General features: G+C 42.2%; 1 protein-coding gene across 1 annotated transcript; it reads left to right on the forward strand.

The window, feature by feature from the left end:
- Positions 1 to 1,043: 1,043 nt before the first annotated feature.
- On the forward strand, positions 1,044 to 26,181 carry TCP11L1 (t-complex 11 like 1). The gene is made up of 11 exons (XM_066638092.1): positions 1,044 to 1,294; positions 7,736 to 7,830; positions 9,386 to 9,554; positions 10,570 to 10,702; positions 12,481 to 12,601; positions 15,321 to 15,541; positions 16,099 to 16,235; positions 17,445 to 17,632; positions 20,538 to 20,719; positions 21,906 to 22,078; positions 23,045 to 26,181. The coding sequence occupies exons 3-11, from the start codon at positions 9,401 to 9,403 to the stop codon at positions 23,260 to 23,262; spliced, it is 1,527 nt and encodes a 508-aa protein (XP_066494189.1). The 5' UTR covers positions 1,044 to 1,294; positions 7,736 to 7,830; positions 9,386 to 9,400; the 3' UTR covers positions 23,263 to 26,181.
- The last annotated feature ends 510 nt before the right edge of the window (positions 26,182 to 26,691 follow it).

Here is a 26,691-nt window from a genome sequence, read left to right on the forward strand (position 1 = left end):
GAAACCTGGAAGTGGGTCTTTAAAGTCATTTTTCCACTGATCTGGTGTCCACTGATTTTTTTTAATCCACAGAGGGTTCCAGAAGGGAACACCAGTGGATAATGAGGTACAAGAAATAATACTGTGGCTGCATCTGCCGGCACTTTATCGGCAGATATAACACATTTTATGGCCTCAATCTAATACATTTTATGGCCTCAGAAGTCAAGACCTCCAGCAAGAATCCAAGATCTGTAACCCGCTCAAGTACATGTCCTCCGCAAAGCACAGATGGGCAGGACATGTCATCTGCCGAACAGACAACTGATGGAGCACCAGAATCTCGCTGGTCAGATACCTTTTCTAGGTCATTTAAACAACAGGGACTGGCGCACTGGACAATACTCGCACTAGACCAAAAAGCATGGAGCGAATGTGGGCCACATTGGAAAGATTGCCAATGAGGATGGACCATCAATGTAACACATTTTACAAGCGATTAAGGGCCCAATCCTATCTGATTTTCCAGTGCCTGTGCCACCATGCCAATGAGGCATGCGCTGCATCCTGTGATGGGGAGGCAGTCACAGAGGGTCCTCAAGGCAAAGGAACATTTGTTCCCTTACTTTGGGGCTGCATTGCTGCTGCACCGGCGCTAGAAAATTGGATAGGATTCAGCCCTAAAATGTGCCACTGGAATAAAAACACAGAACACCACAATTTGCTATTTTGATCCTGAAATTTGGGGGGGGGGGGAAATACTGTATCACCCCAAAAAAGAAACACAAACCCCTATGAAAACCATGTGCCAGATGGGCTGACGGTGCCATGCCCTGTGCCAGCAGCATCTTCCCCACCAGCTGTTTCTCCCGCAGCCCAGAAGGGAAGGCAAAGTATAGTGCAGGATGCTTGGTGATGACATGATCCAGCTGGACTGAATAAAGCCAGGATGATGACGACACCGCCCCAGTGTTGCCTGCCTGGTGCGCAAAGCCTGGCTGCAGCAGCAGTGCTGCGCTGGGCGCTGAGCATTCCTGGCCCTCGCAGCTGGGGCGCCTCTTGATTGACAGCTGCCTGTGCCCGGCGCGCGCGCTCTCGGTGGCGCTGCTGCTGCTGCTTTGGCTCCGGCTTCCCGGCAGCTGCTCTGCCTTCTTGCACAGCCCTGACATGGCGGCGCCCAGCGAGGAACAGGCGGCTTCTTCCTGTTCTCTGCAAACCCCCGGCTGGCCGTGAGGAGAGGAGGAGGAGGAGCAGGACGCTCTTCTCCTCGCTCTGGCATCTGCATTCGGTGCAAGAAGTGACCTTCCCCTTGCAGGTAAGTGGGGTGCAGCTGGCTGGTCCTGCTGAGTGCCACCTCATGCTCCCCTCCCCTTTAATGCCATGGGGCAGCACAGAGCAGGTCTGTGAGAGGCATTTTATCAGGGGGTGGTGCAAGTTTCTTTGGGGCCCCTTCCCAAAGGGGGGGTGAAAGAATGGAAGGGGTGGGGGCAAAACAAGGCAGGGGGAAAGTGGGTATGTGATGGGTATGTGCAACCTCCTGGTTTTAGAAGCAGGCTACCTCAGAATGCCAGAGCCAGGGGAGGGCACCAGGATGCAGGTCTCTTGTGGTCTTGTGTGTTTCCCCAGGCATCTGGTGGGCAACTGTGGGATACAGGGAGCTGGACCAGATGGACCTTTGGCCTGATCCAGTAAGGCTCTTCTTATGTTCTTATGGGGGTGGTGACAGCCAGACTAGTCTTTGGAGCCCAGGTCTACCAGGGTTCCTGATGCAGAGCCCAGGTTGCATCAGCAGCTAGATACACTAATATGGAAAATCAAATGCTCCTAAGTCTCTCTAAAATATTTTAAATCTAGAAAATCTTTGTAGAAAATTAGCATCATTGTATTTGGCCCTCACACTAGAACAGAAAGTGTCCTGTGTGTACCAAAACATACTTTGACAGCAACTGTAGTCCTGTAGCTGTGTCCCTGAGCTCCTTTGCGCTCCTTTGTAGAACAAGCCAAGGATCTACTGTAGCAGTTTCCTCTCAGATTAAAGGAGTGCCATGTATGCATTGCTCAGCCCAGTGCATATGGCTTGTGGCAGGAGCCACTGCTGTACGCCCATGGTAGCGCTGACAGTATCCTCCCAACATGGATCTCCACGTTGCCCCACATGGGAAGCAAGTCTAGGTAAGATAGGAAAATGTAAGATCCCAGGAAATTAGGATTCCAGTTTGGTGCTGCTGCGGCAGCTTACGTGGCACTGGTGATTTCCTCCAGGAGTGCTGTATCAGGGTGTGAAAGGAGTGCTTCTTGCACGTTTATCATGTCCTTCCACTGTAGAAATTGATCTGAAATAACTACCTTTGATGCAGATTAGAAGCCACGCATTATGGATAAACATGTATGGAAAGCGTGGGGAAATGCCACCATTGTCATCGTTCTAGATTAGAACAGGGATATCCAAACCTCAGCAAGCCTCTATCCAGCCTGCGGCTAGTCTCTGTTCCCTTGTGAGCCTGTGGCCCACTTGACCGAACGCCTTCTAAAGGCCTAAAAACATCACTTCCTTGTTTTCCCAAAAAACTGGAAGTAACTTTATGTGCCCTCTGAAGGCCTTTAAGGCTTTGTGAAGGTAAGGGAGGCCTCCCCAGCCCTCAGAACCCACTCTGGGTATTTCCTGTGATGTGCTGGTTCTGAGGTATTTACTTCTGTATATTTAAGTTAGCTGCTTGCAAGGTGGGGGAATGGGTGTCCGTTTGAGCATGTGCTTTATTTTGTCGTGCGTGTTCGTGCTTGGAGAAATCCTGGAAGTTTGAACCCATTTATCCATTCATCTTAGTTCCATCTCTAATGTATTTATTTAAATTTTATATTTAAAATTTATATTTTTTGAGACCCTTGACACCATGACGGATAATTGATGTGCCCTTTGGCAGAAAAATTTGGAGCTCCCTGTTCTAGAAATGCTAGTCTGGTTCTGTGAATTCAGAGGAGTTAAAGAGCAACGTATCCATGTTGTTTGATTTTATTTGAAAGGATTGGCCCATTATTATTCCTGCAGATTTAGGGCCCAATCCTATCCAACTTTCCAGCTCTGGTATAGCCACAATGCAGCCCCGTGGTAATGGATCACATGTTCCCATACCTTGAGAAGGCCCCAGTGATTACCCCTCTACCATAGGATGCCGTGCACATGCCCCTGGCCCAACTGCACCAGCACCAGAAAATTGGGTAGGATTGGGTCCTTAATCATTTAGGTGCAGGTTAAATGTTTGTTATTGACAAATTTATATCCCGATTTATCTTCCTGGTGGGCGTTCAAAGCTGCTTCTAACATCAAAGATTATATTATTTGTCTGATAGATGCTAATGAGCCCTCCTTGTTTCAGAACATCACAGTCCTATACAATGCCCTGGATATACCTGGAGTTTAGTTCTTTAGCTGCCTAGCAGATATTTTTCAGTCCTTTAGTATCCCTTACTTTCACATTACAAGCCCTATTCAAAACTGTGCCTGCTGAGAGAGAACAATAGTTGAACTGGAAAGCTGAGTTGAATAAATATTGTGTTCAGTTGAATGAATCAGTTCTTAATATTGAGTTGAATGCTTGTTTTCAATACTTATGTTTTGATAGTTCACGGGGAGACCTTTAGGAGAGAGTAGTGGTATCTTTCTTTCAATGAGTAGCCACTGGTTGTGATTACTCAGTGATTAGGAATATTTGAGTTTAAATGAAACCAAGGAATCTTCTCCAAATGTTTTTCTTACTATTTTGGACCAAATCCAAGTCTGATCCTGGGGAAGAAACTGACAGACTTCCCTGTTTGCTGTTCATGCAGTATAGATGTTTTGATGTAATAGGATCTGTTTAAAAGCATTTCAAATGTTGTACTTAATTTCCAAGGTTTTGGTGACTTGTGATTGGTGCTTTGTGTGATCAGGTTGTTAGAAGGAAAAGAGAAAGAGGATCAAAGCTTTGTGCGCGCACACACACTCACAGATCAGTATAGCCACCTGGTTATAGACTCTCATCTGCCACTCCTCTCATGGTTCATGGTTGAACATTATTTGAACACTCACTTAATAAGAGGGAAGAGATGCAAAATTTTGCAAAACACAGAAGCCAGAATGGAGGCAGGAAGAGATGAAGACTTGAGTGGACGGTTTCTGATCTGTCCCCTTCCACTGGCTTCTTTCCTTTTTCTCTTCCTTAATGGAGGTGTCTCAGGGCTCAAGGCAAATCTGGAAATGATAGCTGTCAACATGGATGCCCATCCTTTGTTGAGTGACTGCTAATTGTGATCCCTCTGTGATGAGGTTCTGCATCTATTCATCATCATTCCTCTGAGCCCTGTCATTGATAGAGGTTATGAAGCTATGAACTGCTGTCTCCAGTTAAGCTCCTAGGAAAGACAAAGGTGAAAAAGGGATGTATAAGAATAGGGAAAAACAAAGAGGGAAAGAGTTGTAAACGAAACTGAAAAGAGAAAGTGAAGAATGGGAATGGAGGAGGTCTATGTGGGAAAAGGAGGCTGTGATGATTAGACAGGGATGGAAATGCTGGGAAGAGAACTGAAAAGAAGGAAGCATAAACAAAATGTAAATGATGGCAAGTGCAGAGAAGAGAAAAAATTAGGGAAAAATGAAAGAATGTGAGAAAAGGGTGAATTCTGACAGATGGAAAGAACTGAGAAGCAGTTTGAGTTTCTTTAAACAGAAGCCACAGAGAAGAAAGAAATCTGCTTTCTGCCCTTTTAGTAAATTCAGGTGCCAGTCACCACACCCAGTTTTGAGGTGCCTGAATTTTTCACCCATGAGAAGAGCATTTTGTCTGTTCAAAAGTTCAGCAAGGGCACCTTTGGTTCCCCTTTATAATATGGTCTGCTGAGGCATACATTAGACTCGTATCTTAAAATGACTATGAAAGACCAAAACCTGTGCATTGGATTTTTTTGTACAATACTCTGTGTTTCTAGATCACCTGATTTTACAGTATGGATCAGCCATTTTCAACCACTATGCTGTGGCACATTGCCCAAATGGTCTGTAGGTATGCAGTGGGATTTTGAGGGAGGGTAATTTTTGTAGGGCTGTTACGGGATGTGAGCCCCCCACCAACAACATGGTATGCCTTGTCAATTGTCAAAAAACTGATGGTGTGCCTTGTCAATTTTAGTACCTTGTCAGTGTGCTGTGAGATGAAAAAGGTTGAAAATCACTGATATGGATGGTATTGGTGTTTATACAGTAACGTGAAAGTGAGAACCAAACTGCCAATAGTTTCTTATCCAAATTTCACCAGTATTTATTGAAACTCCACTCCTAGCTCCACTACTTCTAGCAAACTTATAAATCCTAATTCTCTCTCTGAGTGGTAATTTGGTCCTGGGCTGTACAGCTTCAGACTACAGATAGATAGAACACTTTTCCATATAAAACATCCTTCCACGTAAAAAACAAGCATGCCAGGTAGAAGGCTAGATTAAATGTCTTCTCTCTGACATCTAGCTTTCTGTATACAAGACTTTTGGTCAAGCTCTGAAACAAAAAAATAATCCCCACTGAGAGAAATGGTGGAGGCAAAACCATTTCAGGACAATGTGTGGGTGGAGAAAGGGTCTCCACCCTTTCCTGACCATGCTGTGCTTTGAGTTGCCCTTTCAGACCCCCTTAGTAGGACCTACATAGAACCTACTACTGTCACATTTGTTCTGAGTCTGAGACCCTGTGAAGTTAGCCCTTTTGGAGAAAATGGTGACTTAGGCATTGCCCTTTTGGATTTGTTTTGCCTGCATGGTAGCTATGAAGCATTTTTTATGCTAAAAAATAAAACATGGTAATGTCAAAGGCCAAAGTACCCTTAGGCATGGAAATTCTCAATTGGAATTGGTCATATTGGCATACTTCAGCTGCTGGAACGTGCTGGAATCCCTAGCATGTATGCACTGCTGAAACAGAGACGCCTGCGTTGGCTCGGTCATGTCATGAGAATGGATGATGGCCGGATCCCGAAGGATCTCCTCTATGGAGAACTCGTGCAAGGAAAGCGCCCTACAAGTAGACCACAGCTGCAATACAAGGACATCTGCAAGAGGGATCTGAAGGCCTTAGGAGTGGACCTCAACAAGTGGGAAACCCTGACCTCTGAGTGGCCCGCTTGGAGGCAGGCTGTGCAGCATGGCCTTTCCCAGTTTGAAGAGACACTTGGCCAACAGTCTGAGGCAAAGAAGGAAGACCCATAGCCAGGGAGACAGACCAGCGACAGACTGCACTTGCTCCCAGTGTGGAAGGGATTGTCACTCCCGAATTGGCCTTTTCAGCCACACTAGACACTGTTCCAGAACCACCTTTCAGAGCGCGATACCATAGTCTTTCGAGACTGAAGGTTGCCAACAGCTGCTCAGTGTGTTAAGAAGAGTCCAGTATTGGGTAGAGTTGTTAATTTTTAAATTTGGTGAACTATTGACAGCCCAGCTATTTAAAACAAGTATGACATCAAGATGCTTTTTATGAACTATAAATCATGGGTGTTGAGGGACATTATTTTAAATATTAGTGGCGGGGTGATTTTTGAAAGCAGGGCACTTGTGCGCAGTGGTCACTTCATCCCTCTATTTTCAGAGTTGGAATAATAAACTAAGTAACCAAGCTACACATTATAATCCTACAAAATGACTTGTTTTCATTTAAGCATGTTTCTTCTGCCCGGTACAAGTAATTTTGTTTTCCAACATATATTTTTCAACGTCATAATTTGACACACAATTCAACTTTCACAGAAAATATGGGCAAACGAACTCTAGAAATAAATGTTCTACTTATTTTAGGAGCTCTCACATGTTTCTTTCATTTAGTTAGTAATTACTAAGGACTACTAAACTCAGTACTAAACATTTTTTAAGAAGAAACACTTCTAAAGCAACTGATATTGCCACTGTGTGGGGAAAAATGCTTCACAAGAGAATTCAAAAAAAGTTTGAAATGGTTTCCAAATACTTTTCAAACTATTCTCCTAGCAAGTTCAAAAGAGGTTTTGTGAATACAGAACAACTTGGATTTGTTCTAAACAGACTAACAGATATAAGATACTGTGTAGTGAAAAGAACAGGTGCTTTCAAATGAAAAACTGAGCTAGCAGGCTTGCTTGTTTGTGTGATATGCAGGGAATCATGTTGATGAACATTCTGTGAAAGCTGCTGTGCAGCATGACAAAGTACATGTTTCACGTTGGGAGGAAGGTGATAGGCAACGAGGTGGCAAATCTCCTGTCTTTCATTTCATTTCATTTGCTGGCATCTTACAGCCCAATCCTATCCGACTTTGCTGCACTGCTGCAGCCGCAGTGCAGCCTCGAGGTAAGGGAACAAATGTTCCCTTACCTTCAAGAGGTATCTCTGATTGCCCCCCTCCCCCTGCATGCAGCACATGCCTGATTGGCAAAGATGCATCTGCGCTGGAAAGTTGGATAGGATTGGGCGCTTGGATTGCTTGGTTGGTAGACTGTGACTGTCATCATAGGTGATTAGAAAAAAAAAAGTCAGATAGCAAAGGGTGTGACCACCCACCCTTCCAGGTATCCACCCTTCCTGTAATTCCAGGTACAGGATATTTATTTGGAAGAGGTTGTACTGAAGCCAATGGGGGCCACTTCCAAATTAGAGTTTTGAGGGTTTGTGGTGCCAAATGTGTATGCATCTTTTAAAATCCACTCATTGCTCTCTGATATCTTTTCCACTGAGCATCTAATTCTGTTGTGGTATCTTGTTCCAGTTTGACTTTGCTGGTCTTGAAATCGTAGCCCCAAGCCATTGTTTTGCTGCCACACTGTCTTTCCTGTACCCCGATTGAAGGACTTTAGGTTAAAAGTAAGTATCCCTTATAATTTTTGTATATAGCAAAATGGGAAACCAGGAAGATTATGGATAGTTTATTTCAGATACATAAATGCTGCCTTCAAATATCTGTTGATCATATTCTAACCCAGGAAATCACGTATCTTAAGTTTCTTATCCCTGGAAAAGGATGTCCTGACATTCCTTCATGTTCTTTTCCAAATCAGAGTGGGAGTATTGTTGCTGCATTAGCTACTCAGTCAAGGCTGGACTTAGAAGCAGGGGAGTGTCACATAGTGGACATTGGTTCAGTTTCACCTGATTGAGATAAAGGGTCACTTCTCACATGTTTCTTCACCTACACAGTTATGTGTCTGTGTCAGAGGACATGTTTATCATTGTTGACCATCATATTTTATTTCACATTTTTTATTTCACATTTTATACCGCCCTTCCTCCAAGGAGCTCAGGACAGTGTACACAGCTGCTCCCCTCCTTTTGTCCTCACAACAACCCTGTGAGATAGGTGAGGCTGAGAGAAAGTGACTGGCCCAAGGTCACCCAAGAAGCTTCATGGCCGAGGGGGGATTTGAACCTGGATCTTCCAGGTCTAAGTTCACCTCCCAAACCTATGTTTTCCTTTGTACAATCATGTTCAGAACCTGCTGCTAACTGTAGCTTCACAACATGTATACATGTGATAAAAGACACATGCATATTCTTTACCACATTATAGTGTATACTTTTTCCCTGCACCCCTTGGTTAAAATGGTTGCTTCTATACGAAGCAACCAAAGTTTTACAAACTTTGCATCTCCTTGATGTAGTGTTCTTTCTCCACGAACTTAGGCTCTACCAAATCCTCTGTGTTTCTTCACAAATGTTTCTGCATCAGGGACTAAAAAATTTGCATGTCTTGCTGAGAATTAGTATTTAGCGCTGAGTCTGCTTCTGGAAGACTATCGAGAGGGCTAACCATGTTAATCTGTTGAAGTCCAAACATCAGGAGTCTTGTGGTAACAATTTATTTCAGTATTCTGCTGAAAAAAAACTGATTAGTCTGTAGGATGCTACGAGCTTAGGGAGGTGATCCTGACTGTTAGGCTTCAGTAGCATGGGGAAGAGTAGTTGTAAGGCCCAGGCAAGCATTCCTGTAGCAGAGATACACACTGTGGCTACTGATCATGTTGCTAGCTTAACAAGGAGTGGTGAGTCAGTGACTCACTTGCATGTGAGCCAGTGACAGCCTGCCATTTGACTTGCTCTCAAAAGGCAAGAAGATATGTTGAGATTGGCCAGTTCTCACTTGCTACTCATGAGTAGTTACCTTCAAAGAAGGCACACAGAGGTTACATCTCTTAATACATGTACCTAACTTATCTACAATATAATTAAAATGTTGTAGAAATAAACCACAGTATTTCCTCATTCACAGAAGGTTCAAATTCTTTACTGCTTCATTGCCCTAGCATCCCAATCAGCTTAACTGCATTAGGTGCAGAATTTTGTTGTGTGATAGCTCAGGACTGAATGTGGCTGGAGTGATGGAATTACAGGAGTCATTTTAATTTCTTTCTCCCTTCCTCAGTCCAAAAAGCTGAGAATGTCCCAAGACCCAGACAAGCCAGGGGCAAATGAAGGAAAATCAGGTGAGTCAGAGGATAACCAGCTGGACAATTCAGACAACCCAGAACGGTCTGTCAGAAGGAAGATTCGACAGAATGCACCAAGTCCCAGCAGAGGCAGAACTCCTCAGGGTAAGCAAAAGGTCTACCCAAAACAAGATATTCTTTCTCATCTGAAGCACAACTAGTTTTCTGCCCAATTTAGTAGCCTTTCCACTGAATGTGGAATACGTTCTAAACAAAAAATTTTGTATGCATTTTTCTTTAATGAAAATGTATTATTTAAGCGAAGTGCAATGCAGAACCAGGATCAGATTCTGACCTTTGTGTCCTCCTTTCTGATCTCGCACCTTGCTGCAGTGGATGTTGAGAAAATGAACCGGAAAGCCAGTGTGCATTCATGCATGTTTGCCTAGTGTGTATAATTCAGACTAAGTGTTTTGAGTTTTCAGAAACTGAAATTGTGCAGGTTCCTCCTGCTTTCCCCATCTCTTATTCCTACTTGAAGGAACTCCTTTTTATCATGAGTTTTTGGTTGGTTGCTAAGGTTGTATTTGAATTCGCAATAGGAATGATCTTACTGCAACTGTAGTTATGCCAAGAGGCTGCTGCAGCCCACTGTGGGGATGTGGGTTAGAAGCAAGGACACAGCCCATGCACCTGACCTTCCCACACTCCCGAGTACCTCCCCCAAAAACAAAAGACATAATGCTACCACCAGAAAGGGAGAAGCTGCCAAAAGGATGTCCTTTTATGCCATAGCTCCTATCTGTGGTAATTACAATTTCTGAGGTTCTCTCTGAATGAAAGTTGGTTGCTGTGTAGGAAAACTACCTGGCCTGGTGAACTCCAGTTGTAGTGTTTGCCTGTGAACAGTCAGTAGGGGCAAGCTTAGTGCTTCAGGTAACGTACCAAGTGTTTGCTAAGTTCCAGCATTGTGTTTCTCTCAGTGGCTTACCATACCATGGCAAGCAGGAGATAAAAAAATATCTATAAATTAAAAACATTTTGGGTCTCTTAGGACTTAAGCTCAGTCTTTGCCTTGGGAACTGTATGCCATCTGTTTCTGAGTGAGTTGATTGCATATTAACTTGACAATATTTAAACTGATAGGATGTTTTTTGTTGTTTGTGTTATTATTCTACAGCTAGCCCCCCTCAGTTTGTGTCAATGGAGGAGTTGATGGAAACAGCAAAAGGAGTTACAAACATGGTCTTGGCCCATGAAATTGTTGTTAATGGGGGCTTCCAGATTAAACCAGCTGAATTGCCAGAAAACAGGTAAAAGGCCTATCGTTACAGACAGGGAAAGTCAAGTAGACTTTTTTATGCACTACTAAAGTTTATCTATACAAGAAACAAAGGCTAGTTGTTCTGTCAGTGAGCTTATGTAACATTAAAAAAAAATCCTGGTATCTTTATAAGTCAAGAACTGAGTAAAATAGAATATCTTGTGGTTGATCAGAGAGGGCACAATCCAAAGCGCACCCTAGGTTGGTGCATGTCCCCTGCGCCTGCCTCAGTGATGCAAAAATGCTGTAAGACACTTGTGTGCCTCTGGGTGAGTAGGGAGCTGGCACAGGGGACTTGTTTCAGCCTCCAGAGTCTGAATGCAGCCCCAGCAGTGCTGGCAGAGGTTAAGTTTGCACTGGTGGTGAGCCACTGGCAAGGGGAGGCAGGGGGAGGCATTGCGGTGGCATTCCAGGGCAGGCAGCGGGTGGGCCCATAGGTGAACCGGATGCAGGAGGAGGTAGACCCAGGATCCAGCACTTAGGCTGGATCCTAACCCCCCTCCCAGGTGGCCCGTCATAGTGCCAAGCTGCTTGGTTCTGCGCTATCTCTTGAGATGGTGCAAGTCCAAGTAGCCCATTCTGGCTGCTGCAACGTTACCCGGGGGGGAAGGGGAGTTAATTCTCCTTGCCCCGGTTTGTGCTGTAGCCAGCCACAACCCTGCTCTGGATACAGCGCAGTCTGGCCAGCCCGCCTGTTCCTGCACAGGATAGTATTGGGTTGCCCCTGAGATAATGTTTAGCAGTGTAACAATAGAGGCAAACCTTGGGCTCACAAGCATCATTTTCCCTTCCCTTGTATTCTATGTGATCTCCTTGATTTCCTCCCCCTTCCACCTTTCAGTTCTTAGTGATAGAATCATTGGGTCACAGGAATTTAGTCTAAAACATAATCTTTCCCCTTAGTATAGATATATCTGAATCATCTCAGTGCTACTGCTTTCTTGTTGATTTTCATCACATGCAGTTCAATGCTATGAAAGTATATTCACTATTAAGTCCTGTTGGCTATCATGGTGCTTACCTTGTAGTAAGTGGGCTCAAGAATGCAAAGCTAAAGAGAGCTTTTTTCAGCATAACCTTTTTCCTTCTGTGGAACAATACTTGCGGAAAGCATTCTGACTAAATGCAAAATCTGTATGGAGTCATATTTGGATATAATATGAAGAGCATTCCTCCATAAGCAAAACCTCCATGGAGCAAAAGCATTTCATGAGAATACATGCACAGTTGGCTGTGACTGTTTTTCCCCAACCATCACCACCAATGTGATGCTTCCCCTCCTGACACATACCCAGTACTGTCCGCAAACTTTATGTTCCATTGTAAATGAAACAAAAATGGAAAGAAGACAAAACAGTTCCTTTGGGAACCTGTTTTGTGTACAGTAAATGGAGTTCTCAGAAGGAAGTGGGCTGTAACCTGTCAGCCCTTCTGACAGCTAATCCCTCTCCACTCCTATATGATAAGGGGAGAAGGGTGCACACTGAGTTTCCATCCACAGAGCTGTCATCACAGCTCTGTTTTGTCTTTAATCTTGGAAACATCTTCCTGGCTACAGATTCTCTCTTGCTTGTTCCTTTGACTCCCTTTGGATGCAGCAAGTGTATTGTCCTCTGCCAAGCGATTTTGTTCCTACTGCTATGTCAGCCATTTCATGTTTTCATCTAACTGCTATTTTTTCTTCTAAATCTCGCATTACTGTTTTGTACTTGGCTTTGCATTAGAGTTACCATTTCAATTTTCTTCTCCTGTTGTATTACCTGCCAGCCTGGAAAAAACAGTAAGAGATATTGTCCACAAAGCTTTTTGGGAGTGCCTGGAAGCCCAGTTAAAAGAAGACCCGCCATCATACGATCATGCAATTAAACTTGTGGGAGAGATAAAAGAGGTAAGACAGAATAATTACAAACAGACAAATTACAGACAAATAATTACAGACAAATTACTTACAAACTTGGATACGTCATTTTTCATCCCTGACTCTGTCATTAAGTATAAGCAGGGCTTTTTTTGTAATAAAACGCACTGGAACGGCGTTCTGGCACCTTTTTTTCCCCTTTCACTGAGGGAGGGATTCGAACCTCTGACCTCGTGCTCTACCTTTTTTTTCTTTCTTTTTTTTTTTGCACCCCGGGCTCTGACCTTGTGCTCCACCTTTTTTTTTTTAACTGTGGGCTAGGGAGGGATTCAAACCTCTGACCTCGTGCTCCACAGCCCAGCACTCTCTCCATTGGGCTATAGGAAAGCCTGTAGTCAAAGTGCTCAGAACTAATATATGAGGTCTTGACCCCAGTTGGTGGCCATCAGTGCCTCAAGTATTAGTTCCAAACAGTTTGAGTCTAAGAGTTCCTATGGCTCAATTGTTAAAGTGCTGGTCTGTGGAGCCAGAGGCTAGGGGTTCAAATCCCTATGAGGAAGAAATTTTTTTTTTTTAGGAGGGGAGGTGCTCCATGGCTGCAAAATATAAAGGTTGGTTGCCAGTTGCCAAAAGGGGGGGGGCCTGCAAAACTCCTCATAGTTCAGTTTAAAAATAAATAAAAGATTAACAAGTTATGAGTTCCTGCGCCCTTTTTTTTTACAAAAAAAGCACTGAGTATAAGTGAAATAGCATCAGTCATCTCGTACAGATCCTTGAGGGCCCCTGCTGTTTCCTGTTCCCCACTATAGAAACTAATTTGTTTCTACTCTCCACTTCCTATTTTTTCCACCAGATACCAATCCATAAGAGGATGTGCTGTTTCATGACTGCTGAGTCCCTTTGGTGACGGACTTGGTCAAAGGTTTTTTGAAAAGCCAAGTACTTATAGTCTTCCAAATGACTATAAGGAGAGCACCAGGGAGACTATATGGGAGAGCACCAGGATGAGGTCTCTTGTTATCTGGTGTGCTCCCTGGGGCATTTGGTGGGCCGCTGTGAGATACAGGAAGCTGGACTAGATGGGCCTATGGCCTGATCCAGTGGGGCTGTTCTTATGTTCTTATGTTCTTATGACTCTTCCCTACATGTTTGTTGATACCTTCTGAGAATTCAAAAGGATGATGAGGGATGTTCAGCAGCACCACTGATTACCAGATGATAGAGGCAAATGGGCATCATCACGTCCTGTCTGTGAGCCTCCCAGTAGCATTTAATTAGCTACTGTTGAGGCAGAATCTTGGACTAGTTGAATCATTAGTTTGAGCCTTTGAGGCAGTTCTCATGTTGTTATATCAGTGGTCTGTTTGGCCCTGTACCCTGTTCTGGTATGTAGCAAAAACATTACAGTTCTCTTATTTGGGTTAAGTGGGTAATAACTGTGTTCTTTTTGTGGCTTTGGAATACTTTCACATGTATTTTTCTCATTCACAACTATAAGCCCTGCCCTACCAGGATCTGAAATGGATGCAGCCAACAGTTTGTATGTTCTCATAACCTCACTTACCTGTACTATTGAAAAATAATGTTGGTCATGCTATTCTACCAAATGATTTGAGTGAGACCCTTCCATCATATTTTGTACAGTAGAATTTAGGCCAGAATGAAACATTTCATCTCCACCTAGAATCCTAAGGTTCTGTGTGCTTCCCTGTTGCAAAGTGGTTATCAGGAGGAGAGAGATTTGTAAGGGGAAAGTAGCAGGCAGGCGAAGATGTGCTTAGCTGTTCTGTCTTCCACTGCTTTTCCCCTATAACACACAGTGTCAGCCCATCCATGAGGCAAGGTGAGGTGGGTTTGCCTTAAACAGTGGATTGGCCACTCCCTCAGCCACCCTGCCTTGCCTCTGTCTTGTCTCTGCCACTGCAGCAGATTAAAAAGGTAATAAGGAACAGGGGGTGCGAACAAATGGGGGGAGGGATCTGCCTCCACTGCCAAAGATAGTGAGAGCAAGAGGAGGTAGAAGGAAACTGCTGCCATCACTCAGGAGTTCCACCACCATTCTGCTGCTACCTCCTCCTCAACAGGTGGGGGGAGGGGATGCAGGTGAGAGGTGATGGCAATGGAGGGTACATGTCAATTAGAAAGGGGGGCAAATTTTGTGTGTGCAGGCATGCAGTGCCTTGCATTGTGGGTACTAGTGTACAGGGATGAGGTGTTGGTTTGCACATGTACACTTTTGGGATGAAATTTGGAGGGGTAGCACATCTATCATTTCATCTGATTTATCTGCTGGAGCCACGATGGTAATACAGTTCTGAAATACCAGCTGGGGAAAAATAGTGGAGTTTGGGGGTGGGAGAAGTGGCAGTCAAAGGAAGCATTAAACACTGCTTCATCCCTGATATTTTCCTTCTCCTGAAACTACTTTCTAGAAGGAAAGCCATGTGCAGAGTTTCAAGAACTGGGAGCAGAATGTGTCGTTCTGCTGATGCATGCTCCAGTTGGAGATCGTTCATGCATGCACACACACGCAGATATTTACTGCCTCAGAAAGCAGGGCAGCTCTTTTTACTGTACACAACGAATGGAAACTTTGATTAAAGTCCTTAATAATTTGACCTTATTTTGAAAGCTAAGTTGTCACCATTCAAAGTAATGCAGTAATGCCATACTGGTCATTTGCTTTGCTATACCAGTGATTATATATCACTGTAATGCTACTAATTAAAGGAAAATTGTTATTTTTCAGACTCTCCTGTATTTGTTGCTGCCGGGCCACACAAGATTAAGAAATCAGATTACTGAGGTTTTAGATCTGGAGTTGATAAAACAGGAAGCAGAGAATGGTGCCCTTGACATTTCTAAACTGGCAGAATTCATCATTGAAATGATGGGCACCCTCTGTGCTCCAGCTAGAGATGAGGAAATTAAGAAGCTGAAAGACATTCATGAAATAGTTCCCCTGTTCAGGTACGAGAATGGAATCAACACTGTACTTCCTATGGAGATGTGTTGCTACTTGGGGTCTAGCTTGCTTGAATGCTTCCAAACATGTTAATTGTTTGTGAAATTGTGCATGCAGCACTGAATTGATTTTTTTCCTTTAAAATGGAGAGGATAATGCTGGAAATTTAGGGATGTGAGATTCATTCAGTTGTGTGATTGCCAACTTGCAGCCTATAGTAGTACTGCTTGGACTCAGGTTTATTGCCTTGGAAGAACGAAGCCAAAATAGTCTGAAAGCTGTTCCAAAGATAAATGTGTATTCCAGCAAAACTCTGGAACTATCTGCAAAGCTTTCCTTAAAAGGGGACCACACCAGGTTCTGTTCAAAGAATATTTTAGTATGTTTCTGATGACTTAAACATGGATTTATTTGTCTTGGCACCTTGCTGCTTTTTTTTTTATTAGCTATGCCTGATAAATATTTCAAGTTGTTCGTACATGTGTTTAGACTGACTGCAAGCATTTAGGCATTCAAGTGGGAATGTGCAAGACTTAATGGCCTATCCTTTCAATTCTTGCAGAGCAATTTTCTCTGTGTTAGACTTGATGAAAATGGACATGGCTAACTTTGCTGTCACAAGCATTAGGCCACATTTAATGCAGCAATCAGTTGAATATGAAAGGAAGAAGTTTCAGGAATTGTGTGAGAAACAGCCAAGTATGATTTTTGTTATTTCTCTCTATTAAATGCTTATTCAATGTCAGTATATTTTAAAACCTTCAGCTGTTAATTGAAAATTGTAACAGTAACTCCACATCGAGAGGGAAAATGTATAAGATATATCATGTGTCACATTTCATATTGGTGGAAAATGCAATAGCCAGTGGTCTTTTATGGAGGGTCTTTGAACTGCCAGAGTTTCAAAAGTAGTTTGGAATGTGAAGGGAAATGCTTATTGATAGTTGCCCTTCTGGATCGTGGCTGTCATCTATAAAACAACTACAACTGGTTTTCTTTAAGACTGGGCCTACACAACTTGTTGCCTGCCAAGCCCAAACACTGACCACCATCTGCATATGCTGAGCACTAAGGACTTGATAAACTTCCTGTTTTTTTGTTACCAGCCAGGGACCATCAACCACTTGGCCAGCCACAGCGTGTGGCTGGTGAGTGGTTTTCATCTTGATGGTTACAAGCTGAGAAAACCTTTGTTGGGCTCAGTTACTTTCCCCCTGATTTTTGACAGACACTTTCTAATTAAGTGATTGTTAATGCAGGAATATGCAGGAATATGAGTAAAGTAGGAATGCAGAAATGAATCTGTGTGCTTTTTCTTTTTGCTTAACTAGCATCTGAAAGGTGAGAGTAGATAGCAGCTAAGGGATTTAAATTTCACTGTAAACCACTTTTTAGCTGGTTGTGGTGGAGTGCTTTCTATCACCCCAGTGCCTACTCAAGAAGTATAATCTAAAGTTAAACGCATCAGAATAAAAAGCAAACACTTAATGTTTCAGTTAATTTTTTTAATGGAAATTAACAGCGTAAAAATATGTGTTGCCACTTTATGTTCTGATAGTGCTGTGGGCTAAAAAGTACTTGTGAAAATGAGTGCTTTCTAAGTGTGCTTTGTGTGTGTTACCTTGATGTCACCATTACGGCAGCCCTGTAAGGAAAGCATAGTGCAGATGGGAAGGCAGAGAGGTAGTGGCTTGCTAAGGCCATCTGGTGAGTTCATGGCAGAAATGAGATTTGAACCAAGGAATTACCTGTAATGCTGCACCAGTTCGCATTAGCAGTAACTAGTGTTTTTTGCTTTCCTCTTGCAAAGCTTAAAGAATATCATGATATTGATTTCTTCAATATCAAAGAATGATAAAAGTTAAACTTAAAATACTCAGGTAAATTTTTCTCTGTCTCTCAAAACAGATTCTCTAGATTTTGTCACCGAGTGGCTTCAAGAAGCTGCAGATGACCTGAAGTCTAGACCTCCTCCTGCTCTTGATGATGGCACTGCACCCACCAGTAAAGGCCCTCTGTTGTGCCCAATTGCTATACAGAATCATGCGTACCTTAAACTCCTCAAGTGGGATCATCTGCAAAAACCTTTTCCAGAGGTAACATTTTGCTAGTCCGTAAGTCTTGCCATTTCTTTAGGGGATCGTGGGGCTAGTTCACATGTGCCTTCAGATCACTTTTTTACTTAAGGCTTGATAACTGACATCTGAATGTGTTTAAAACTTTCTTGAAAAGAATATTGCATTTAAGATGGTTTTGGGTGGTATGTAAGTTCTGGCTGTGGTGTACTTGTGATGGCTCATTCACACATAAAAGTTGTCATGATGTTGCAATTGTCAAGGCATAGATATGCAAGTGTGAGTTAGCTCTTAGTCATATTACAGTGAAACCTTGGGTTCATGGTAATTGAAGACCATAATCACATTCTGACACACCATGTTTATGTCGATTTCCTCTTACATCATGGAGATGTGCAGATCTTTAACTTTTCATGGCTGATTCTGGGAACCCCACAAACTGATGACTTCTCAGTTGCTTTTCATATGTTCTTTTAGGAGAGGTAGAATTTTATTCTCTCCCCATCTCCCTTCCTCCACCATCTATAAAGTCTTTTACAAGGCTTACTCTGAGTCTTTTTGCCAACTGCTGTGTACATTTTTCTTGATGTTATGGAGGGAGAATGAAAACTAAATATGCATTTGCCAGTTTCAGCAGCTGCACTTTTAGTATACCATTTAATTCTACCCTTGGATAACAACCACTTCAGCCTCAGGTAGATGGGTGGAGAGAGATGCATACATGCACGCCTATGTGTGTCATTTAGAGTTGAGTCAGCAATTCCTGATAGGTCCAGGATCTCTTAGTTCACTTCGGTTTCATGCCTGGACAAGAGATTACATAAGCAGTAATAGTGGGAAATCTGTCCTTCTTATAAATGGAACTCACAGTACCATAGAGAAGCAAAAATGGAGCTGTAAATGATTGAAGAAAGGCAGGGAGGAAAGCTTATGCTGAAATGTATGCTGTGTTTGTGTAGAGTTACACAAAGAGCTGCACAGAGTTACTGATTTTGTGTAGACTAGAGCAGATTATCAATTCTGAGCTGATAATTTTTAAGGATCTTGAGAGTGTAAACAACTGTTCAGAATTTTTCTCATCCTTTTATACCTTATATTTTTATCCTAAATTTTCCAATAAAAGAAATTATCTTTTACTGCCTAATAATCTCCATCATATATAGGTCCAGTCTCTGGCTTATTATTGATACAGATAAAGGCTCATTCTTTTAACACATGCTCATTAGAAAACCCTCTATATGAAATGTATGTGCATATGGACTCCATGCAGAATCCACCAGGAACAGAATGTTATATGAATTATAGCAACCATTGTGAAAAATGGTGGCAAATTAATAATTTTTTTGATGGATCACCAGCTGTTTGGTTTGATTTGATTGTGAATATGATGGTCTATGAGAACAATTTTGATTTATGAGTGAGGAACTGCAACCTATATCAGTGTCTTTCTCGTACCATATATTTAAATTTCAAACCGCTGATTAAATGCCTGAACATTTAGTTCACTGGTATGTGTACTCTGTACCAAATGACCTGTGTTCGGTGTAGATTTACAACCTTTAGGTTGGTACTGGGGTGAGAGAGAATCAGTGTTGTGTTTATTTATACCTGGCAAGGTTCCACTGACCCTTATTCATGCTGTTTCTTTTTATGGGAGAGGGTCAGTGGTGTTCAAAGGTAGTCACCTGCCTTGAGAGAGAATTGAGGAAGCCCAGGAAGAATTATTGGCAACCTTCCCCCCTCCTCATTACTGCTGTGTTGTTTATGTATTTTATAACCGTTCCATGTTTGTTCTCCTTTCTCTGGAAGAGATTTCAGGCTAGCCTGGAGGCTATTAATTAGCTACAAAGCAGAAGTTCTGAATGTTGTACCACATCAGACAGTATGTATGACTAGTGGTGCTCTCCAGAGTGTCAGCTCTGTCTAAAGTTCTAATGTACTTAATGGGTTCTAGGGGAGGGGAAACCCTGTCTTACTCTTTGAGCAGTTTCTTTACTTTCAAGTAGTTTTCTGGTCTTGAGAATATTGGCCATCTAGATGTACATTTAAAATGAAAATGATTATGGTTGGTTTATGAAACGGTACTAAAGATACGTTTTTGGCCAGTGCACACCAAATGATACTATTTGGTGGCAGATTTAAACTGCTCCTCATGCAATCTGATCCTTTTGGGGGGGGGGCAAACTGGGTGGATTCCATTTAGGGAGTGAGAAAGGGCAGTTGTCCACTCCTATGACATTTCGGATGACACGCAATTAGTTTTTGCTGTGAATCTTGCCTTCTCTTTCCCCAACCTGAAATGGCACCTCAGGATGTTTGTGTGTAGTTATTTGCTATGACTATTGGTGGATTTCTCTCTACAATCCTGTAGACCCCTAGAACCAATATTTACAATGCATGGAGAAAGCACCTTGATTCCCAGGCAAGGTTTAAGCCGCTTCGATGTGGCATCTGTTTTGTGTGCACTGTCCATTCATTTGAACAAAATTAAATTCTAAACTGTACTTGCAAAAATGTTTGACATCTTTATACCCAACATAGAAACAAAAAAGACAAGAGAAGTGGAAAAGCTCAAAATGGCAATAGGATTTTTAAGTTTAATCATACTAGTAACAGCATAAACTCTATTGCAGTATGCTGTGGAGCTTATCATTTAATTCTCACAACCGGTGGCGTAGCTGGAGGGCGGAGCAGCCAGTCCGGCGGGAAGGCTCAGCAGGGCTGGCAAGTGGTCCCTCCCTTCGGAGCCATTCCCAGTGGGGGGAGCAAAACGGAGCTGCTTGCCTGCCCCACTGAGCCTTCCTACTGAGCCTTCCCGCTGTACTGGCTGCTCCGCCCCCTCCAGCTACGCCACCGCTCACAACATGTAGTAATTCACCTTACATTCAGAAAGTCCTCTCTGTTTTGTTGAATATATTCTTTCCAGACTGTGCTAATGGACCAAACCCGCTTTCAGGAAATGCAGTTGGAACTGAACCAGCTTATTTTAACAGGCTCAATTCTCTTGGTAACATTCAATGCCGCAGGCGCAGCCCTTTCAGGTTTGCCAGCCTTTACCGACAAGCTGAAAGTGGTTATACGGGCGCTGCTGACGGGGTTACATCTTCCGTGAGTATTATGCAGCATTGGGCCCCTTTATGGTGAATTCCAGAATGGTGTGAATGTGGGTGTTGGAGCTCAGGCCTACTTTTGAGAGCAATACATGTCCTCTCCTGCCTTCCTTAGCAACAAATGGCTTTAAAAGTTTGGAGAATGGCATTGCCTCATAAATGATTTGTTGACTTGCTCTAGTTTACATATTCAAAATAAGTACATGGTATAGTCCTCCTAGGACTGTGCCACTTCAGATTGAAAAACTGGGGGGAGGGATTTTCTGGCTAATTGTTTTCCTCCATGTCAAAAAGTATGTATGGAAGGATTTCTCTAGCTACATGTGCTAGTTTCTATGTGGAGGGACATTTAAAGAAGTGACAAACATGCGTGCATTCTGAAGTGAAGCAGTCCTGTATCTTAAATGTATATTTTAAAAATATTTTGAGGGCACCTTGCAGTCTCATGAAGGGATTTGTGTCAAGGTCAGTTACAGAATTAAGAACAGCATTCAATGCTAATAACCACAATGAAAATGGTGAGTAGGGCACAGATATCCAAAAAGAATACAGATTCGTTCTCAGTTAGGAAATGGCTCTTCCCTACTCACTCACTTCCCTTGTGAACACAGACCCTGAGGTGGGGCTGGCCTGCTGGTGAAAATGGTGGAGATAGATTGGTTGGGAGGGCACATGTGTATTCAGTGCTTGCATGCTGCCTCTGTCTGCTAGCCACTCGCCCTCCATCCCTGGCCCAGCAGCAACTGCCATCACTCCTCCGTTTTGCTCACTGATTTTAAAATTACACACTTCCTTGTCAGCTCCTCAGGCTTTGCCAGCCTTTTTAAAATTAGGGCAGCAAGTGGGAGGATGTGGACAGTGAGACTGGGGCACAGTAGTGTACTTGAGACACACATACACCCCCTTGGGATGGCAAGGCATTGTGCAATGGTGGCTGACAATTTGATGTGCCACCTCAGGCCCAGGGCTTGGACCAGCCCTGTTTTTCATGCTGTTTCTCTTTTTTTACCAGTTGTTGGTATGAGGGATGACCCCTACTAATGTCACTTTAAGGCTTGTGATCATATGGCTTATGATTTTGCTTCACTGGCAAACATTTGCTAACAGATCAGTTCAATTCCAAGTTGTTTTATGAGCTGTTAAAATATGCCAACATTTTACCATTCTAATGCTTTTATTTCTAGCTCATTCAATTTGAGTGAAGCCTTGGCTACAGTGAGCGAAAAGGTCTGCGCTGAAGTAAATAGTTGCCTTTCCGAACATGGATTCACGCCTTTCACACCTGAGAAAGAAACTGTGCTTAAACGACAGATCCAGACTGTAGCCAATCCTGATAACACTGTATGCAAACTGATAGGTATGCTTATTTGACTAAATGGGTTTGCGTGGAGGAGAGTGCCCTTGCTTCCACCAAAAGTCATATGAAAGCTGCTGTACTATATAAGAACATATGTGTAAGGGCATAATCCTAACCAGCTTTCCAGCACTGGCATAGCTGTGCCAGTGGGGCATGTGCTGCATCCCGCAGTTGGGGGACAGTTACAGAGGCTTCCTCAAGGTAAGGCAATATTTGTTCTTTACCTCAGAGTTGCATTACCCTTATGTCAGTGCTGGAAAGTTGGTTAGGATTGCAGCCTAAGTCAGACATGTATATAAGCTTATGTTGTGGCTCAACCCTAACGTATGTTACACCAACACATGCTGTCACAAAAGCACCCTAAAGCACTTTGCAACACTGCAAGGCCCTGCCAAATATCCCCTTATCCTGAGGGGATCTCAAGCAGCCAAAAATTCCACTGGTACCCAGTGGAATTCAGTGTACCATCTTGGGTGAGTATATATGTCCTTTTAAAATAAGAGATTACCTTGTCTTTAACAACCATTAGAAAAGCTACTTTGTCAAGATGCAGGCACAGATCAGATATTGAGGAAAGTGGTGTTCCACTTAGAGCTGGAACTCTGTCCTCTGGAACATGCATGGGCATGTCTAAGGAACCCATATTCTGGTGTAGGTAGTTGTTTATGATTGGAATAAGGCTGTTGAATCCAAGGTACTCATTTAATAAAAATAAACAAATCAGCATGGACATTTGTTACGATATTCTGGGTTCAAATATCTGTTCATCCATGAAGCTCGGTGGATGACCTTGGGCCAGTTACTGTCTCTCAGCGTAACCTACCTCACTTGGTGGTTCTGTGGATTAAAAAAGTGGGAAGGAACCTTGTGCTCCTTGGAAGAGGAATGGGATAAAAATGTAGTTATAGTAGAAGTAGTAATAATATCTTGGTGAGTCTTACCAACTTATTTACTTCCATTTTCAAGATTCAAGAATCCAGTCATTTTTGAAGAGTTACCTTGCTTCTGGTCATCAGAAATCACTTTCTGCTATTCCTGGTGGATTAGGCCCTATTCAGAGAGAGCTGGAGGAAATTGCTATTAAGTATGCTCGTCTTGTCAACTACAACAAGTTGGTCTTCAGTCCCTACTACAATGCGGTTCTCAGAGACATACTGAATAAAGAAGAATTGCCTCCGCTGTAAGGAAAGCTGACAGATGCCGAACTCCCCTTTGAATGCAGCCCTGAACAGAAGGGCTTCATGTCAGAGTAGGGAAGTAGAAGGCTGCATTCCTGCTGTTACATTTTTCAGGGTTGGAAAGCAGAAGTCTCTTTCATGCCGCAGTTCTTCAAAAGAGGGAGCCCTGCAATCAGTCCTGACATTCTCTATTCCTTATCCTTCCCCCTCAATCACAGATCAGTGCTGTTCAGAAACTTCTGAGGGATCAGGTTAACTGTTAGGCAGGCTGGACAGCAGACAGTGAGTGGAAAAGTACCAATATTTAAGATCAAGTGTTCATTTCCCTTTGCTAACTGTTGATCAGTGTTCTGCAGAGCTTTGTTCAGAATCAGGTACTGCAGTGTAGTTTTTGGAGCTGGTTCGTAAAGGTCATGAATATTCTCTTGATGAAAATTTATACCAACATGCACGGGGAATGTCTAATCCTAGCCGTTTTGGTTGTGTGTTTGTTGTGAGTTTACAGCTGTCCTTGTTCCTCCTCTTCGCTTTGTTCAGATTCCCGTTAACACCCAGTCTGCTATTGGCTGTGGGGATGACTTTCTTTCACTTTCCACCTTGTGCAGTAGATTGTTAGTTTCCTGCTACAGATCTATACATGGAAGCCCATTCCTGTGCATGGGTTACAGTCATTGGATCAATATGGTTAGCCTTGTTTGCTAACCATAACCCTTTGGGAAATGGCATCCTGAAAAACTTTCCAGTAATTTAATAGCATTGATTGAGTGCAGAGAGGATACATCCAAGATATAAAAGATACATAAAACAGCTTAGGACAAGTTAAAGCAATGCAAAGAGTTTAAGATAAAGCAAGACAATATTTGCTCTTTGTTTGTCCACAGCTGGAGTTTTGTTTGCTCTTTTGAAACATGAACTGAGGTATAACTAAAATGGTAGCTGTTGGAACCTTCCTGTTAGCATGAACTTTGCTACAAAGGAGATTAGTAAATTTCTCTTTTGATGCTTGTTAAAAATAACAGTTGTATTGGTAACTTAAATTTCCACATATGCAGCTTTGGATACTGGTAGTTAAAGCACTATATATGTAGTCTGCAAGGCTAGTTGTCTTTCTGCCAGCCACATTTTTTTCTGTAGCCATTTGGTTCTGTAACTGCAGATACTCTACTGAAAACATATATATTTTGTAGAGCATTTGCTGGTTCTTCTCTATTTACAGTATTGTCAGAAATGATATTTTATGGACCCAGGAAGGTTTTTAAAAAAAAATCCTTTGAGTGAGAATTATAACTTGTTTGATAAGAGTTGTCTTGGTATTCTGTTGCTGGTAACATGAAATACTAGTATAGAAAAACACTTTCTATCTGATGCAGTTAAAGACTTAATTAATTGCCAGGCTGGAGTTTATCTACATATTATAATGAGTTATTTGATTGAGAAGGTAGACTAAGCTCCTAGCTTGTGAAGCTTTCAGTAAAATACCAAGGCCTCAACCCAAGTGTACCTTTTGCACAGCTCCTAGCTGTAGCACGCTGCTCAGCTCACCACATGCTCTTGCCATAGCCTGAGCATAGCCTGCTCTGGCTGTGGATTCAGCCCCCCCCCCCGATCTTTATTCACTTGCTAGATACCATGATTCTAAATTTATAATAGGAAATATACTATTTTTAATCTTTCATGGAATTTATGGAAATCTTACTGCTGAGTTTTATAAACGAGCGTTTCCAGAAATTCATAAATATCTGCAGTTTGCCTAACTGTCTCTGTTAAATAAGTGACTTGTGAAGTGATTTCCTACATCCGAGCATGACTAAAAACGAAATAGCATATTGGGTCAAAAATGTGGAACACAAAAATAATTGTTTTTGTTTGTAAAGCCTGAACACACAAGGTGATGCTAGCTTGTTGTCATATATTATCTAGCTTGACCCCAAATCTTAAAGAGCACAGCTGAAAGTATCAAAAATCTCACTACTTAAGTACTTCCATGAAATTATTGTAGTCTGATTGCAACCTAAATAACTGAGAACTGTTTTTGACAGTGCAGTCTAGTGAGTTTGACTTCATCAACAACTGCACCAAATATTCTTGCATTGATCCGACAATGCTAGATATCGATTTGCATTGATCCAACATTAGATATGTTTTCTGCATATTGTTCCTTCTTTAATGCATCAAACTTCTCACAGCCCACTGAATAGGAGTGATGGTTGCTATTCGGGAATCCCTAGTTATTTAGCCCATTGCCTTCAAAATTTGAGGTTTGCAACATTTGAATTAGGAAAAATATAAATCCAAGAGACTTCTTTGTGGATAAAGGTCAGTAAACCTTTCAGTAATTCTTGAAATCGAGAAATATCAATCCATTTTTCACATGGACAAAATACTGGCCTGAATCCAGCCACAGTTAATCACTTGGCCTTTGTTCTAATGAGAAAGTTAAGCATTTGTGCAAGTACAATCCTTTGCATATCTAATTAGAAGTAAGTCCCCTTGTGTTAAATGGGATTTATTTCTATATTAGTGTGTATAGGCTCTCCCACTGACATTTGACTTTGGAGTGCTTAAGTGAAGTGGTAACTTTGGTTGGATCATGCCCATTAGCATAGAATTGAAACAAACAAAAAAACTTCCTAGTTTATATTAGCAGATATAAAAGCAGATGCTTTTCAGCCTTCATACATATTTGAACTTAAAGTGCAGTTTAGTAATTTGTAATAATAAGTCAGTTGGAAGGCAAGGAAAAAGCACTAGAGATGAAAATTCAGTGTTCTATCAACATGTTCTGTATTTATGTATTTCCTTGAAGCTATTCATAAAGTGAACTTGTTGCAGTTTTTCAGTGTTTACTTTGCTGTTGTCTATGCCTTTTCTGTACACCATTAATTTGAGATTGTAATTCATCTGTAATAAATGACTTTTATGCGATAGTCTGTACTTTGTAGTAAATCCAAATCTCCCATTGACTTTCTAGTTTGTAAGGAATTCCACATCACCATTTTTGAAGCTCCTTTCATCACCTTGATAATACTTTCTTTTGGCTTGGCTTTTTCTTGTTCATTCCTTTTTTTAAGGGTTAAAATTGCTATTTACACTGGAAAGTATGTCTTCAGTGTTCACAAGCTTTATAACACAATGAAGATTCTTTTTCATGAAATCTACTAGTAAAGTGTAATGTAGCTGACAACTTGGCATCCTAAGCTCTCCTATCTTGTCTTATCACTTTCCTTTCAGAAAGCTAAGTTTATGTGAATTGCTAATGTAGGCTCACAGCAGTTTTTTCACAGCAAAAAAAACCAAAATTCCCAATGTTGGATTTACGTTCTTCTAAACACTTTGTTCATAACATATAACTTCATGCTTTGAACTGGCAAATAGAAAATGCAATTGTATCTCTTTCTTAATTTCTGTCCATTGTTGCTGAAACTTTAACTATCT

This window comes from Tiliqua scincoides, chromosome 1, assembly GCF_035046505.1.
Source record: "Tiliqua scincoides isolate rTilSci1 chromosome 1, rTilSci1.hap2, whole genome shotgun sequence".
Taxonomy (NCBI): Eukaryota; Metazoa; Chordata; class Lepidosauria; order Squamata; family Scincidae; genus Tiliqua; species Tiliqua scincoides.